General features: G+C 32.6%; 1 protein-coding gene across 3 annotated transcripts in view; it reads left to right on the plus strand.

The window, feature by feature from the left end:
- The window catches only part of LOC130678771 (DNA-binding protein RFX2), a 115,527-nt gene that overhangs the window by 75,965 nt on the left and 20,728 nt on the right, over positions 1–18,834 (plus strand). For 2 of the 3 annotated variants that reach the window (XM_057486229.1, XM_057486228.1), the window contains exon 7: positions 11,880–12,008. The exons of the other annotated variant lie outside the window; for it this stretch is intronic. In XM_057486229.1, coding sequence (XP_057342212.1) covers positions 11,880–12,008 — 129 coding nt within the window. The remainder of the gene's footprint in view (positions 1–11,879; positions 12,009–18,834) is intronic. 3 annotated transcript variants of the gene reach the window in all.

Consider the following 18,834-nt stretch of genomic DNA (forward strand, 5'->3'; position numbering starts at 1 on the left):
AAAAGTAATAGCTATCTGAACATAGCGATTCTTGAAAAATTGATCGGCTTTGGATGGCCGTATATAAACGAAATCGGAGCAATTAAGGAAAATTACTATAGATATCACCAGAAGATACCGACACCAAAAATATCAGCTGTTATTTATCCTTCTTTTCTGAAAACTTTAGACACGAGAGGATTTTAATAAAAGGTCATTCGGCAGCCAAAATGGAAGGTAGATTTATCGAAAAGTTTTAGCACCTTCCCGACTTTTTGGTAGCTCCCGCTTAGTATAAAACGAAGGCGGCCCTTGTTCATTTTTACAAAGGTTGAAGCTAATTTTTTAAGGTCAGTTTTGCAATCCGAGATTCTTTATCCGCGATTTAAATATTGTTAGTATAGTTATAAATTTATATATATATGTACGAGTAATACTATCCTAATTACGTTTTACTGAAATCCCGGATTGAAATTTACAAGTTATTACTGACGAAATTGTAGTATAATGGGAAATGCATAAGTTATGTGAAATGAAAACCATATTTTTGACATTTTTTGATTCCATTAAAACTTTAAAGGCTAAAAAATTATTGGAAGAAATGATCAAAACATAAAGTTTAAGGTTATAAATTAAAGCTTATTAGACAAGTTTTCAGATACTTTTTACGGAAATTGTCTATGAGTATTAGTTTTAAAATTATATGAACTTGAAAGTGGATAAAAACGGATTTTTTCGAAAATGGAAATTTCAAACAGCCATAACTTCTAAACTAATCAACTGATTGAGCCTATCTTCGAACTTAACCGTGATAACTACACATAGAATGAGTGTGGAAAATTTCATTAGGATCCGATAAGAATTGTAGGCACAATCGTGTCCTTAAAACTCCGTTATATTACATATTTATCAGGATGGGTCATTTCGGAGAAACATTTTTTTTTGTGCATGTGGAAAAAATCATAGTTCAACGCAAAAAAACAATTTTCGCGCAGGAAATAAATTCTATGTCGATTACAGACCTAGCTCATTGAAAAATTTGATTTCCCATTTAAATAACACAGGAAATTTTTTTTCTAACTTTGAGTATTTTTAACTCGTTAACTAATCAATAGATCGAATAAACAAATATATATTTTTGTAGGGAATTGAACGTTCTACAAAAAAAATCTCTTATCTTTTTTTGATAAATCCATCTGTTCAAAAGTTATTAGAGCTCGAAGTAAAGTTGATGATCTTTTTACTTTTTCGGCGAAATCATCAGACTTATCACATAATGTTATAGGGTCTTTTTTGTTGAGAATTTTATTTTCATTTTAATTTTAAGCTCTTAAAAAAGTAGTGTTCGGATCGATTTCAAGAGCTTGACATTGAAATGAGCTCGACATCAAAAAAACTATGATTTTTTCCACATGCATTTAAAAAAAAAACTGTTGCTCCGAAATAACCCACCCTAATAAATATGTAATACAACGGAATTTTAAGGACACGATTGTGACTACAATTCTTATCAGATCCCAATGAAATTTCCCACACTCATTCTATGTGTAGTTATGACGGTTAAGTTCGAAGATGGGCTCAATCAGTTGATTAGTTTAGAAGTTATGGCTGTTTAAAATTTCTATTTTCGAAAAAATCCGTTTTTATTCACTTTTAACTTCATAAAACTTTGATACTTATACTCATAGACAATTTCCGTAAAACGTATCTTAATGCTTGTCTAATAAGCTTCAATTTATGACCTTAAACTTTATCTTTTGACTATTTCTTCTAATAATTTGTTAGCCTTGAAAGTTTTAATGGAATCGAAAAATTTCGATAATATGATTTTCTTTTCTCATAAGTTATTTATTTCCCATTATAATCCAAAGCCGTTGAGTGTATTTTATTGTGAACAAAATAACCTGTAAATTTCACAGCTATTTTATATTTTAAAAGTATTTCTTTTATTACATCTGATGTTTTGCACGTACTTTTCATTCGTGTTGCCAGGTGGCATCTATACAATTTCAAAAGGTTGTTTATAGTAATAATCCTTATTTCTTCAATCAAAAACAATAGTTATTGGAAAAAATTTGAAAAAAAAATTTTTTTTCGAAAATTTTCTTTCTTTTTTTTTTTAAACGACTTTTTCAAAACTTTATTTTTTCGATTTTTTTTTCTTATCATCTTAACAATTGATTCTTTTAACATCGAAAGCATTGGGGAGATAAGGAATAAAACAATCAAAAAAATAAATAGTTGAAAAAATCGATTTTTTTGAAAAAAGAGAAAGTTTTCAAAAAATAGTTTCTTTCTCAATTTCTTCCAATAATTAATGTTTTTGATTAAAGAAATGTTTGTCACTAAAAAACATTTTGAAAGTGAAGAAATGATCGAAAACCAAAGAATAGCTTATTGTGCGATTTTTGGCGCAAACGATAAATTTAGAGCTTCGGGACACTAAAAAAAAAAAATCTCTGCGTTTAGAAATTCTCAGGAGTTTTTCGAGACAATTTAAGGTTGGAAAAAAAATCGACGGTATCCTTCGTTCATCCGTTATATCTAAAGTTATACCAAGATTCCCAAACATCCTTAAATATGTGAATTTTTACCTTCTTTTTAATCAACATTGTCGCATCGAAAAAAACGTTTTCATTAAAAGCCACTATTCGGGTCTTATAGAGAATGTTTTGAAGTTTTTAAAACCCTACTTCCATTCCCGGTACGACGGATATATCCCGAGTTATTAACTGTCAGAGCCAAAATAGACTTTTTTGCTTTGACCAATGATAACCCGCGCCAAATTGTCGTAGAGACATTTCGAGGATGGGAAATTGAAGGGCATTAAATTACCTAAGAGAGCTTTAAGGTAAGATTATCAAAAAAATTTATTAGAGCCCACAGACTTTCTTCAACGTAAGCATTACCCCAGAACCTTGCATGATGAAAATCCTGAAAATTCGAATCTGAAAACTAGACACTTAAAGCTACAATTTGCTTTTTTGTTTTTGCTGTGCGACCATTTTGCTCCGAGTTACAGCATGTTCAAAATCACTTAAAAATTTGGAATTTTTTTTATATTTGTTAATTTCTGCGATTAGTGCATAATAGTCTATGGTGAAATTATATGATAATAACTAGTATATACTTATTTTTATCCTCGGCGGACGTATGCGGATTTTTACGTGCAGACGAAACTCAATCGGTAAATAATGCGCTTACGCGCTAGTGGCTAGTGGATTGTAATGAGCTCTATACAGTCGAGGAGAAAGTTGCGCATGCGTGCACTGATCTTCATATGGTCGAGTAGCTGTGTTGTCAGCTGTAATTTCGAGAAGTGTGCCGGGCGCATGTTATGTAGAAAAGATAATACAAAATCAAAACTGAAATCTGAGTGTTACGGTATTCTTAGTTGTTTAACACGAATTGAAGATTTGAAAAATGGATTTGAATAATTCTCATTCTGATAGCGACAACTGTAACATACTAATTAATCACAAGTAATTATTTTATTTATAATCATTAAATAGTATTACGACTGGTAACTTTGTCAAAAAATTTACTTGTGATTAATATATTAATGATTAACATATGTTGACGTCAGAATTAAAAAAAAAAAGTAAGATTTCTTATTGAGTGATTAGACAGCCAAAAAGTCTAGTTAAAAATATTATTTAAGAAAAAAAAAATTGTTTCCTACTAAAGTTTAAATATGTTGTAGTTAAAGTTCAAATATGTTATTGTTTCTTATTACTTAATTAAGTAATTACTAATCTAATAAAAAGAGAAAGCCGGTAGGTGGCGAAACAGTGAAGACCAGCAATTGTACGCTTAGAAGGAAAATAACGAAATCAAAAGGGATAGTAGCTAAAAATAATAAAAATTACAAAAAAAGAGTAAGTTAATAATTTAACAAAGCAGAGGAGTGATAAAAAAGTGGAAAGAAAGGTGGGCTGAAAAAAAAAGTCCAGTGTAAGGTTATAACGAAAGACGCCAAAAAAGGCGGCAAGGCAAAAGTGGTGAGTGGAAAAGACAGAAGAAGCGAGTTAACAGAGACACCTGTAAGTACAGGTACTAACAACAAGACCAAAAGGAAGGTTGAGTTCGAAGACATTCGAAAATACGCTTTGAGAAGTAACTCGCAGATGGCGGAGAAGTCACAAAAACAGGAGGGCAATACAGTGGCAGCGGAGATGACGAGTAGGAACAAAGAGAAGGAGAAGAAAAATGACATGGTGACAGAGGAGAGTCAGATAGAAAGCGGGGAAAAAGTCGTAAATAATAAGTCAGATGAGCAAGATGACATGCCAGAAAATGACAGCAATAAGGAGAAAGCTACAGAAGTGGAGGGAGGCGATAAAGCAGAAGAGCAAATTATAGAAAATAGTGAAAAAATTACAGCAAGAGACAGTGGAGATAATAATAACAAGAGTGAAAGGCGTAAGGATGAAGAGAAAATGAGAAAGGTAATAGCCGAGAATATGGAGGAGCTAAAGGAGATGATGGAGAAGTGGGAAAAGAAATGGGAGACAGAAAAGTGTGGACTGGAGCTAATAGCAAACAGAATGGACAAGACGTTGAAAACACAACATGATAAGGAAGTTAATGAAATGAAAGAGTGCAAAGAGATCATCAAACAGGCTTTAAACGGATATGAATGCTTAAATTGCGAGGAATATACGGAAGAATTGGCACAAAAAATGAGAAACGCGGAGTATGAAAGAAGAATGTGGTATGAGGAGAGGGAGAAGTTGAAATCAAGAATAAATGAACTGGAAAAAAAGTGGCGATGCTGAACAAGGATTTAAAAAAGGAAAAACAAAAAATTGTTGGAAGAGCAAATAGCGTGGAGAACGATACGCATCAGGAATTAGAGCAGCATAACGGAGAAAGAGCTGGAGAACAACAGACGAATACGCACAGAAGCAAGGGAAAAAGCAATGCAATTCAGACATACATAAGTGGGATAGGAAATACGAAAATACGAACTGAGAAAAGTAACATTTATAGGAGGGGTAAGTGAGTGCTGCGGGACGGTGATAGATTTAGCGCTGATAATAGAAAGAAGAGATAAAGACGTAGTGAAAAAATTTGAAGTGCTAGAAAGAATAGAATCGGATCACCTGTTCATAAGGCTAACATATAAAACAGAAGAAAGAAAAAGTCCAATGGGCGAAGGTGTAGAGAATGAAGAAGACGGACAAAGTAAAGCAGTGGGAGAATACTCGATAAGATGGGATAAAGACCAAGCGGCGGACTATAAAGAGACAATCAGTGAGGAATGATTGAGGAATCAAGAAGAATAATAAATAAAATGTGGAAAGAGGGAAGTATGCAAGGTTGGGAACGAGCAAGAATTATAGAGGGATATCACGGTTAGACTTTGGATATAAAATACTAAAATTAATGACGACGGAGAAAATTAGCAGATGGGTGGACAGAAAAAATAAAATGAAGGTGAGTCAAGCGGTGTTTAGAAAAGGGAGAGGAACAAGAGATCACGTATCCACGCTGAATTCTACAATAAATAACAGATTGAAAAAGAATAAAAAAAAATTGTATGTAGCTTTTATTGATTTTAGAGCGGCGTTCGATAAAGTTGATAGGAAAATAATGCTACGGAATTTGTGGAAGGTGGGTATGAGACTAAGGATGCATAAGATGATTAGGAAAATTTATGAAAACACGACAAACGAAGTTATGCTAGGAAATAGAGTAACAGAAGAACTTAAAGGATGAAATAATGAGACAGAATATTGGAGGGACGGTGATTGGCAAGGAAAAAATTATTATTGAGAAATATGCAGATGACGTGGCCATTATAGCTGATGAGGCAGAGGGTCTTAGAGAAATGCTGAAGACGGTTCAGAAATATGTGGGGAAACATAAAATGGAAGTGAACATGAAGAAAACTTAGGTAATTGTATTTAGAAGAGGAGGGAAAAACAAAGATAAAGAACGGAGCTTTCAGAAACAGGAAATTGAAGTGGTAAATGAATTTAAATATTTAGGATACTGGTTCACGGTTAAAAACGAAGTAGAGAGATACATAAAAGAATTGGCGGGAAAACTGAAGAACAGCTAACGTGACATGGTGTTGAATAAAAAGGACGGAGAGAAATAATATTAAAGACAGGACATATCTGATGAACATACTAGTGAATACAAGATGCATGTATGGTGTCGAGGTATGGGGATGGAGCAAAGCGGCGAGAATAAAAATAGTACTAATTAAGCTAAATAGGATGGCATTAGGAGCAGCAAGAAATATGCCAGACTACATAGTTGGAAGAGAAACAAATAGCGAAGAGGTAGAAATAATAATCAAGGAAAGAGCGGCAAGATACATAATAAATATACTAAAAGTGAGCAGAGAGATGGCCAAGAGTTGGTCTGAAGGAAGATATAAGGGGAATTCTAAACAACGACCCATCAAAATAGGGAAAGACGGTGAAAGAATTTTCATCAAAAATGGGATGTGGGAAAATAGTGAAAATGATATATGAGGAAAAAGAAATGGTAGAGATAGAAAAAAAAATTAAGGAATGGCAAAAAAAAAAAAACATAAAAAGAAGATAAGGAAGAATGAGTGGGAGAGGATAAGAGTGTCCAGTTACAGCAAAGTGTATAAGGGCATAGTCCAGGAAGTAGAAAAAATTAGCTATTGAAAAAAGATGAGATAAAAAGTGAATGTAAGGAGCAATAGGCGAGGCTGAAGTGTGGGTGCGTGGGGAGAGTGTTTGAAAAAGAGCACAAAGATTGGGGATGTAGGTTATGTGAGAATGAGTTCGAAACACCAGAGCACCTTATAGGATGGAAGAGCACGAGAAAACGTAAAAAAAAAGAGGTAAATGACAGAATGTGGGAATGGGATGAAATAAAAAGAGTGAGATAAAACAAATACTGTTGAGTAAACTGAGTGGTGGTGTAGATGAGGATCTGTGCGCTTACTCGGCCCTAACGGGCTTCGGCTTTATACTATCCCTGTTGCAAACATTACTCACCTTGACCGTGATGGCGCGAGGTTCGCCCAAGGTGCATGAATAACTAAGATGTTAGGGTATCTGTTATTTCCCAAGTTGTTATTTTTTTTGCTACCGCACCCTGAACTTTTAGTTTTTGCCCTAAAAAAAATTATCCAACCTAAACAAGCTCTTAATTTTGAAATTAAACCGTGCCGAAATCATGTTATATTTCCCATTCAAATAACATGGGATTTTTTTACTTTTTGCATTTAATTTTTCATGTCTGAAGCAAATGAATCTACAACTAGAATCAAGAAAAGTTTTGATCGAAAATTTTCCGCTCTACAAAAAAAATACTCTTTGATTTTTTCGATAAAATCATTTTTTTAAAGTTATTCTCGATTCAAGTTGTGTTCATAGTTTATAACTGAATTTTTTTATCCTTTACTGCAAATTTAAATTGCACGTTTTAATTTTGACCTAAAAAGGAGCGGCAGGTATACAAATCAGTCATAAGCGACCCTACCATAAATAAAACTCTACCCAATTGAAATCAGTCGCATGCCTATCTAGAAAATTCCCGCTCCAATAAAATATCTACCATCTTCAAATCTCTATCAATGAAAAAATTTACCACGATGTAATCACTACCAGAAAAAAACACTACCAAGTTGCATTTACGAATAAACTATACCGTTTGAAATTCCTACCATCAACTTACGGCTGTATAATTAACCGAAAAAAATTTTTTTTTTGATTAAAACTATTTTTAATTAATTGGGAATTATTTGGAAAGATTTAGGAATGTAACACTATTATTTAGGACTAATTAATTAATGAGTAATTAGCATTTGGGATGCTGAAACTAAAACGATTCATAACTTTCTTCCCAAATAGATTACTATTAACTAACGAAAAAATCGTGTTAATTTTATTTTCTAACATGCTTACTAAACGCTCAAAAAAAATAAATTAACTACTCATTTATTAATTGGTCCTTAAAAATGAAATTATATTCATTAATCTTCCCAAATGATTCCCAATTAATCAAAAATAAATTTATCGTCTGCAAAATATACATCCGTAAGTCGATGGTAGGGGTTTCAAATAGTAGAGTTTATTCATAAATGAAACTTGGTAGTGTTTTTTTGTCTGGTAGTGATTATGTCGTGGTAGATTTTTTCATTGATAGAGATTTTAAGATGGTGGATATTTTATTGGAGCGGGAATTTTCTAGATAGGCATGTTGCGGCTGATTTCAATTGAGTAGTTTTATTTTTGGTAGTGTCACTTATGACTGAGTCGTATACCTGCCGATCCTTTTTTGGGCAAAATCAAAAGGTGCAATTTAAATTTGCAGTAAATTACAAAAAAAAGTTAGTTATAAACTATGGACACAACTTCAATGGTGAATAACTTTTAAAAGAATGATTTTATCGAAAAAATCAAAAAGACCTTTTTTGTAGAGCGAAAAATTTCTTATCAAAATCTTTCTTGATCCTAGTTGTAGTTTTATTTGCTTCAGAAATAAAAAATTAAATGCAAAATGTAAAAAAATGCCATGTTATTTGAGTGGAAAATGTACTATGATTTCGGTACGGCATAATTTGAAAATTAAAAGCTTGTTTAGGTAAAAAAATTTTTTTTAGGGCAAAAACTAAAAATTCGAGGGGCGGCAGCAAAAAAAAAACAACTTGGGAAATACCGGACACCCTAATAGATATAAGCAAGTAGTCTAACGCTGTAAGTTATCGATAAAAGCCTTTCACTTTACTCTCCGTGGTTGTTTACTCGTCAATCAATTTGATGTGGATTCAGCAATAATATACTTTTTCAAAAAATTTCGCCAAAGAATTTTTGTAACTTTTTCATAGCATATAACGATTCCTAAATCATAAATTCATATGTTTATTAATTATTTCATGACAATGTTCTTAGATATTATCAATGCAGCATTCAAATAATCCTTAAAATCCTGATAAAAGCAGTCATTGCTTTCTTATATTACTGGATTGTCAGTATTTAGTTATTCTTAATAATTGGTAATTTTTTTTTTAATTTTTATTATCCATAAAACTTAGACTGTTTATTCTGTAATTAATTAAAAAAAAATCTGGAAATCGATTGACCCTGCGGGTTGGGCCATCCCTAAAACTTTTGACTTTTTTCGAGCTCAATGAGCTAGAAAACATTATTATTATTGATGTTTTTTTTTTCATTCTTAGCGCTTGAGAATACTTTTAACAGCATTGGTATTTTCGAGCTCTTCAAACTCGAAATAAATAAAGTTTTACATAAAATTTTGAAAATTCAAGTATCGGAAATAATTATTAAACAAACGTTTTTTAAATTTTATTTTGAATTATATTCAATAAAATAAATGTATTCAGGTGGAAATCAATGTCAGTGATTACAATAAGGATTTAAATAAGTTGTGACTTAAATCAGAGCGTTAACATATATAATATCCGAGAAAAATATTAAAAACGGTTTTTCCTTTCAATTTTTTTGTTAATAATATCATTTAAAATAATGAATAAATTGCATTTTATTATTACGCGATCGAAAGAGACCATAAAGACGAAGAGTTGATATTATTGTAAACACATGTTAGTACATTATATTATGATTTATCCGAGAAAAATGACATAAAATGTTAGTTTTTAAATTTTTTGTCGTCGATATCTTTTGAACTAATCAACCGATTTTGATGTTCTACGTAGCGATCGACGAGTTTTATTAAATTCTATAGCTGATTAGATTTTGGAATTGTTTGGTTTGGTTGTTTTCAAGATATTCGCAAAAGACCGTTCTCTACCATTTAATTCTCCCGCTATATCTTTCGAACGAATTATTCAATCGAGACGGCTGTTGCAGAATTCGACGCGATTCATTGAGTTTTAGAGCTGATTAGATTTTGAAATCGATCGAGTGAGTCGCTTTCATAAATTTTTAAGAAACTGAAAAAGAATTTTTTTCTCGTTTATTTCATATATCTTCAAGTCTATTCGACCGATTGATGACAACTTTACCGGAAAGTTAATGGCTAGCAAGCTCTTCCGATTGCCAGCGATACCATTCGAATTGATTGTTTGGTAAAAAAGTTATAAAGAGTTTACATACATGCATAGATACACATACAAGCACACACACGAACATACATACAGACACTCGTATACAATTCTGAAAATAGTCAGAATAGCTTCCTAGGACCTCAAAACGTCGAATTCTGATAAAATTTCTATTTTTGAAAATTCGGATGAAAACAATAACTTCCCGAAATGTTGAGTTTTTCTTCAATTTTCTTAGCAGGAAGTTAAAAAAATCTTGTAACTTATTTCGTCAAATGACTTTAATATTTTTCATTATAAAGCAATTATTGGAATAGTTCTTCTATTGCTGAAGCTGAAAAAAAACTTGGAAGATCATTTTTTTTATTTTTACAATATTTTGATCAATTTTTTAAGTTTAAAGTTTTTTTTCTAATTAAAGAAGAAAAAACTGCTTTAGGAATAATAGGAGTTGATGCAGCATGATGAAACGAAATATAATCACAGTGGTAATTACAATAATAGAAATCCCTTTATTTCTGCTCACACTGAGTTTATTTTTTATTTTGCGATATAAACTATAATCAATAATTTAATGACTGCATTGAGAACACTGTAGGAAATATCAAATTAATACTAAGGATCAATCAATGCATAAAACTAGCACTAGTTTGGAAATCGCAGTAAAACTTCCAAATGGTATAACTCTATGATTACTATGAATATTCAACAACGATAATTATTGTTCGATTCGACTTAATGTTATTATTAAAACAATTATATCAACTAATTTATAACCAATAATCACTTCTTGTTGAACTGAAAGGCATGATGTGTGAAAATAGCGTATGTGAATCAAGTAATAAAATAGCGCGAGTGATCAAAATTTTGTGAATTTGTTAAATGATTTGCATAGAAAATAATATCAAAATTAAAAAACGTAACTAATGAAAATTAATCTATTATAAAATATATTGACGAAAAGCTATTGCATCTTATAGTTTTACATGACTTCACAGTGTATAATTTTGATACTTTCGATAATATAGTTTTGACAATTTCGAAAGCGTGAAGTACGATAATAAATATCAACAATAAGAATTTTCATGGATAATTATCATAATTTACAAATATGGTGCCACGACTACATATCCGCGGACAAAATAACCGCGACAAAATATTCCGGACAAAATATATATTTCACGTGATCATTTCGTATGATATTTTTTAATTTTTTTTATTTATTTATCATCGACTGAGGGTAACAAAATGCTTTTTACAGAAAGATAAGCTAGTTACTTATTTAAGATGTTTTTTACCCGTAATTTTTTTAATCACTTTGTAAAATGCAAGTAGTAACGAAACATTCATCTGAAAAAAAAAATCGATTATCTAATTCCGCCGAAAGCATTGAGTTTGTTTATTAATTTTTTCAGCTCTAGTTTAATAATAGCATGATTAATTCGTCATGAGAATAAATAAGTTTTACATTTTCAAGAATATATATATATATATATATATATATATATATATAAATCAATAAATTCATTTTAATACAATTATTTTGTTTCGAATCAAAGCATTTAGACTGGTTTGCTCTACTGTCATAATTTCTTATAAAACTTTCAACATTGCAAATAACTTTAGCACTAATTTTGTATAAAGCGTTGGCAATGTTATAATGAAGGAAAAAAATGATTTTTCGATTTCTAAATGTGAGAATACCCGTTAATGAATGAGAGACGATTAGTAAATGGATAACTTAAATTGGAATTATAGAAAAATATTTGCTATAATGTAATTGTGTCATAATAAGGAGAGGAATAAGTTTAATGATAAAACGTTATTACAAGTATTGTTGATTTGCATTATTAACAAATGAATGGCAATGGGTTTTTGATAGGAAGCTGTTGTTAGCGGGGGTGGAGGGGCATACTTGATCAGCGGTAATGCGGGAAGTGCTACTATCAGCGTAGAAGAAGCCAACTCTGTAGCAAATATGACGCATGCCACTAGAGTTTCTCAGGCCACTGTAAGCCACAGAACAACTCTTCATTTGTGTCACACCTTTAATTAAGGCTACTGTTTAATACATATGCATGATTTTCTTTGTTGTAATTTTAAGCTTATTTAATATTGCTGTAGCTTCTTTGTCATAATTTTGCATAAGTTCATTATTTAATAGTTGTGATGTACTATTTGTCACAGTTTTCGATTAGTGTATATGTCCAGAACAATATAAAACCTCGAAAAATTAATTTCCTACTGCTAATTTAGGCATCCCATATAAAATTGTTTTAAGTTGTTGTTGTACCAGTGTTGATTTTACTGTTGCTGAGATGAATCGTTTTTTTACATGTTTGGATACACTTCGAAACGATAATTTTTTTTTTTTCAACATTCCAATGGTTCTGAGACTACTTGAATTGACTCTTATCATTGATTCAAGAAAATCCATAAACCATTTTATTTACATTTAAAATAGTTGTTAATAAAAAATGAAGATTGATTCAATTTCATTTTTGATTATTCATGATTATATTAGTATATGTTTTGACGGTTCCTTTATAATATGAATAATTTGAATGCAAATGATATTTTTTTTCTAACTTCCTACTGTAAGCATTGGAAGTTTCGAACAAAAAAATCTGGAATCTGGTTGATCCTGCGAGCAAGCCCAAAACTTTCCGCTGTTTTCGAGGTCAAGGAGCTCGAAAATTATTGCCAGTATATGTTCAAGCTCTTTGAGCCCGAACAAAGTCAGGTTTTCTCCACTACTAACAGAAATTAAGAGACATAAAAAAAATTGTAAATTTTTTAACGATATTCAATATGCTGTAACTCAGAGAAAAATGGTCTTACAGTGAAGGAAAAAAAAGCAAATTGTAGTTCAAGTTTCTAGTTTTCAGATCTGGCCTTCAAAATTTTTTACCATGTACGGTTCCAGAGTAATCCTAAGATAACCACCGCAAAAAAAATTTACCAATTTTTACTAATCTTTAAAAAGGTCCATGGGCTTCACACAATTTTTGTTGATAATCTCACCTTATGACTCTTTTAGGCAATTTCATGTCCTTTAATTTGCCACCCTCAAAAAGTTTCTACGAAGATTTGGCACGGAGACAATTAATAACTCGGGATATATCGGTCGTACCGGGAACCGAAGTAGGGTTTTAAGAACTTTAAAACATCGTCTATAAGACACGAATAGAAATTTTTTTTTTCAAGAAAATTGATTTTTTTGAAAATTTTTTTAATCGGTTTATCAGTTGGAGAGAAATCAGTGACAACTGAAAATTGAAGAATACCGGGTTTTCATCGTTTTTTATGCACGTATTTTATAGCTTATTAGTTCGATTCGGTTGAATTTATTAACTACTGTTTCCAACTATCTCTCAATAATCTTGAAAAAATCTTCGAAAAGTAGCCTATATATTTCGTGATTCAAAATGTTTACATCTTTTCGTTTCAACCTACGCAAATATCAGTTTTTGAGTTTGAAAACATCAAAAATGTATTAAATCTTTTAAATCTAAGGCTGTTAATATTTCAAGACCTGATCTGCTATATCAACTATTTTTCAGATTTTTTTCGGTTTTTATTTTTTGTATCCTTATGATAGATTAACTGCGCTTATAATTAACAATGTGTTTTATTGTGGTGAAAAAACAACGATCTCGATTTTACTAGTTTTATTTTTTATTATTCATTTTTACAAGACTATGAAATATAAACCTTCTCCTAAAGTGACAACAGCAATAAACTTCAGTACTCTAATACTGCAATAGAAACACAACTCTACGCTTTAGAAAAGTTATGGAAATATTGTTTGGTTGCTACATGAGCTAATTCTGCATCAATTTCGAAAGAGAGCCAACGCATGCAAGAAACTACTTAGTTACCGTCCTATTAATGAATGACTACGGCGTGTCATTGGAGTAAATGAGAAGTGGGTTATTTACGTCAATTAGTCGCGTACACGCTAAATGCTTGGAACTGGAGAAACGAGTACACTGCCACAAATACCTGACATGAATTAAAAAGTTTTTTCAAGTGTGTCGTTGAATATAAACGGAATTATTTACTGAGAGCACCTGCCAACGAACACGGCCATCACCGAAAACATTTACTGTAAGCAATTGGATAGCAGCGAGATTTCTGAAAAATCAAAATAAAGTTAACTTTTTACTTTTACTCGATAGTAGTGTCTGCTCAGCAAGAGCTTTCATGAAAAAATATTTCCATTTGGCTGGGCTGTCCTTTCCTATCCGCCGTGCTTTCCAGTTATTATGCCATTAGATTACCACCTATTTCCTTCTCTACTTCATTAATTGGAAGATAAAATATTTATAAATGAAGATTGCCGTACAAGTAGTCTTCCGACTTTCTTTAATCCAAAGCCTAAAAACTTCCACAAAGAAGGCATTCTATTTCTGCATTCGCGTTGATGGCAGGTGATAGACAACGACGGTGCTTCTACAGTTGAAAAAAACTTGGCTTAGTATATTCAGATATGAAATAATTTCGTGTACAAAGATGGCGGGTTTTTAAGACGTGTTTTTATAGGCGTATATTTATAAACTAGACATTCAATGTAATCATCAGTCAGTTTATAATAGAAGAGTTACCCTTGTTAAGCCTGGCCTCTTGAGTGGACCGTACCCCGCCGTGATTTGTCTTAAAAAATTATGGCGCCCGAAAAAGCTCGTAGATTAGAGATCATTAGGTGATGGATGAAGGTAGATATGTCTAATGTCATGTCTGAAGTCTTTGTGATTATAAGTGGAAGAAACCCTTTTTAGGGTATTGAGGTGAGGTTGCATCTCATCACGAATCTATGTCAACATGTCGACCAATACAGGGAATTGGTACCACGGGGGACCTTTCCAAGCCCTCTTCGACCCAAGTCTCTTTATTTCCCGAGATGGTAGTAGTGTTTGACCCAAAAGAGATATAGACTCGTGATGGCTGTTTGTTCGGCACCCACACGCTAAAGAATCTTCAATCTCATCATTGATCCTAGGGTAATGCCAATAATCGGTCTATACTCAATATTTTGCTTGGGTGACATTTTAGTAGAAAAGGCATGATATTCGCAGCGCGTGTGTGTCTGAAATAGGCAAGAAAACGTCCTTCTGTCAAATGGACTTCGGCCTCATTACATGAATTAATTTTTTGTCTGGCCGAAACAAGTATTAGCATGGATGGCCATCGAGTCCTGCAGATAAACTTGCGAAACGATAGGGCCGGAAAACTAGGGACAGGTGCCTTGTAGGAGAAGCCACGTATTGATTTCCTTTTTCTGCAAGAGCTGTACGCAGCAGCGACAAAGTTGACAAAGGTTTCAATACACGCGATTTTGGCAGTGATGTGCAGCTCGCCGCTACAACTGGGAAAAGGTCAATTGCGGCTATTTGCTTAACGAATCCAATGTACGAAACGATTCAAATTTTTCAACTGAACACTTCTCACTGCATATGCGCTCAAATAGTGGGTCCTGGAACTTTTCTCTATGTGGTCTCGTCATATTTTCAGTGTCGCAAAGGGCATATTCTTAGGGGTTACCTGCGTTAATATCCGCGATAAAATATCTGATGTCAAAATATCATCAAGATTAAATATCGATAAAAAATAATGCGATTTCCATTTTTGCTCAGGTTTTGTGTGCGTGGAAATGTAAATTATAGAAACCTATGCGCTTGAAATAGTACGGTGCCTTTTTTTCAAGGGTTTTGTGTGCGTGGACATATAAAATATATAAACCTATGCACTTGCAATAGTACTTTACTATTTCAAAGAAAATCATAGATTTAACTGGGTTAATTTGCCGTACTCATTAGTACGATGGTGACTAAGTAGCTCCATGAAAGTGGTATCAGCTTATGTAGTAACCAAATTGAATATTTTCATGACTTTCCTCAAGCTTCGAGTTGTTTTTCTATTGCTGGACGGGAAGTGAATTTGCGATCCATTTCTAAGAGCCTTTTTAACTCTCCCACATTCATTGTAGGCAATAGTTCTCGATGAGATTCATCGGACAGATCATAATTCCCATCCTTGTCTTCTGAATCGTTGCATATATATATTGTGCACTGCACTAGTTGCTTGTTGGTCTAATCAAAGTTCGTGAAGCAGGATCAGTCGAAGTTCTCAACCAAAAATGTCCATAATTTACTACAGTTTTACTAATTGATAATAACGGTTATTCTTAGGTTACATCAAGTAAAATACCGACAGATACCGGTTATAATTGCCTTATAATGAGGTTTCTTTTGAAACCTCGTTACATTTTTTATCCAAACTCAGATTTCTCATCTATTTACTCCACAATTTATTGTAATAATTATGTTTATTAATTTTCAATTATAGTTAAATCCTTATTATAATAATTTAATTTAATAGCTAACTCTGGCTTCCTTGCCAAGGATTATTATTCGAAATGATTAATTTATTTTAATTTCACAATTAATTTTGGCTTCCTTACCAAGAGTTATTTTTTTACCAAATACTAATGGGAATTACGTAATTAGTAAATTCTTGCCGTAAAATATTTATTTATAATAAATTCTGGCTTTGTTGCCGAGAATTTCATTGAATAAACACGTGATAAATTATTAATTTATTTGTTTATTATAAATTCTGACTTTCCTGCCGAGATTTTATTTCACTGGAGACACTGATTCGTTAACACTCAATTTCACACGTTTGTACTGAAAAATACGCTCGGTGTCTTCAAGAATTATCTTGGTCTTCACTTTGTTTCCTGCTTTCTAGGTAAAATTAACGACCAGATGTGCGTCTGTCTAACTTGTTGGCTCCTTTTTTCAGTCACCGTCTTAAGATTCTATATCTTTAACTAGAGCATTTTCGGCAATTATCGGAAAATGGCTTTCCCACTTAGTTAAAATTGAGACTGACGTTCGAACTTTTTCAATTATCACGCCCCGCGATAAGTCGAAAAACTGATACTGGTACTCATTTGGGGTTACGGCTCGGGTAACTGACCGGCGCGGAAAATCACGATTATCCTTGATGATAAATAAATTTTATTTCGTTACAGCTTATATCAAAATAGTAACACACTTAAACCTGGAATAATAACACAGAAAATCGAAATAATAACACATTTAAACTAGAAATAATAACACCACAATTTACAACGGTAAAAGAAAGACAAAGAATAGAATGTTTATTGATATACAAGATGTACTCTGTTAAGTTGTCAATATCTGACTAACTCAACCACGCTTCTATCCAATAAAAAGGAAGCATTGCTTTTCCAGACATACAAATGTTTTAAAATCAGTTTAACTTTCCCGCCAACATACGTATATATGTTGTTGTATTTATGTGAATGTAGTAACCGGATTTCAAGTTGCCTATAGATCAGTAGCTGACTGATTGCAGCACAAAACTACTATGTGGCTTACTTTGTTCAAATTATCTTTAAGATGGGTGCCAGATGTAATAAACATCAATAAACAAATCTTGTATTTTGTAATCTAAGATGGTGGATCAGGGCAAGGTCAGGCACTTCAGATTACGATCAAAATAACAAATCAAAAATAATGAAAATAAACTATTGTATATGAAACAAACATAATTAAATTGATCGATATCACAATAATCGATCGTTCAAACTAATAGATCTGCTGAAAATTAGCTTATAAGTTATTCGACGAGTAGTTTGCCGGTTATTTAGTAACTTGATTGAAGCGAATTCGTACGTTAGAATTGTTTGGTGGCCTTGAAAAAAACCGGTTTGGTATGAGAAAGTTGGTGTATGAGAAGTATCTGGAAAATATTCAAGCCTTGCTCGCTTGAACATTTGTTCGTTAGTAATCGCTGATAGCCTTGCTCGCTATCTGAAGAGTATTCTTTACCAATTAACTGGTCATGAATGAATACGCTGCCACTTTCAGCTTCCTTCCTCTTATACCCGAGAGCCGGCTTCTAGAATGTTCAGCATGTAGTGGAAATATTCGGTTACTGCGCTCCAACGAGGTGGCTGAATTGAGAGTAGAGGGGGTCGAGTTATTGCAGTCCAATAAGAAGCCCAGCTTGGGACTGGAGGGGGTAGAGTTGTCGCCGCAATGCTTTGAGGTGCAATGGTCCGCACAAAGTTTATGAGTTAATGTTTCTCTCCATGGTCCGCGCGATGTTAATGACTTACTTTTGAACATGAGTTGATATAAAACAAAATCAACTAACTAAGAAAATTCATCGTTGCTCACATTGATAGGATCTATTCGATTCAATAATGTCGTTAACGAAATAAAATTTATAAGTTATTATTAAGAGAGCAGGATTAAGATAGGAGCGATCTGGAAAGAATAAGGAAAGAACCACCTCAATCAAAAATATGTAGATAAATCGAGTAAAATATGGATAGTCTGGATTGGGAGTTGAACGCAGACTATGTCGGTTGGCACCAAGTGCTCTACTTGTTGAGCTATCCGGGCCTTTGCCATTTTCCGTTCAATATATCTATTGAGATACTGTCCATCGGACGGTAGCATTTTCAAAATTGTGTTACTTGTGCCTTTTGCAGTGACTCGTTGTTTCTAACATGTCCTATCCAACACGGTGTCTTAGGTAGGGTATAAGATAGCCACACCTATCTTAAGGGTCTCAGCTAACGTATACTTAGATAAAACCCTTCTCATTCTTAAATTTACTTTTTCATCTTTTATTTTCAAACTCATTCACCGTAAATACTCACTTGATCGTAAATATAACCATTTTTATATTTTTCTCATTCACATAAACACCGTTTCACCCTATCTAGTATTTAACGATTTAGGCAGTAATTACTCCATTCTTATCCTATAGTTCGACGCCGAAGTGGGGACAAACGT

This window comes from Microplitis mediator, chromosome 2, assembly GCF_029852145.1.
Source record: "Microplitis mediator isolate UGA2020A chromosome 2, iyMicMedi2.1, whole genome shotgun sequence".
Lineage (NCBI taxonomy): Eukaryota > Metazoa > Arthropoda > Insecta > Hymenoptera > Braconidae > Microplitis > Microplitis mediator.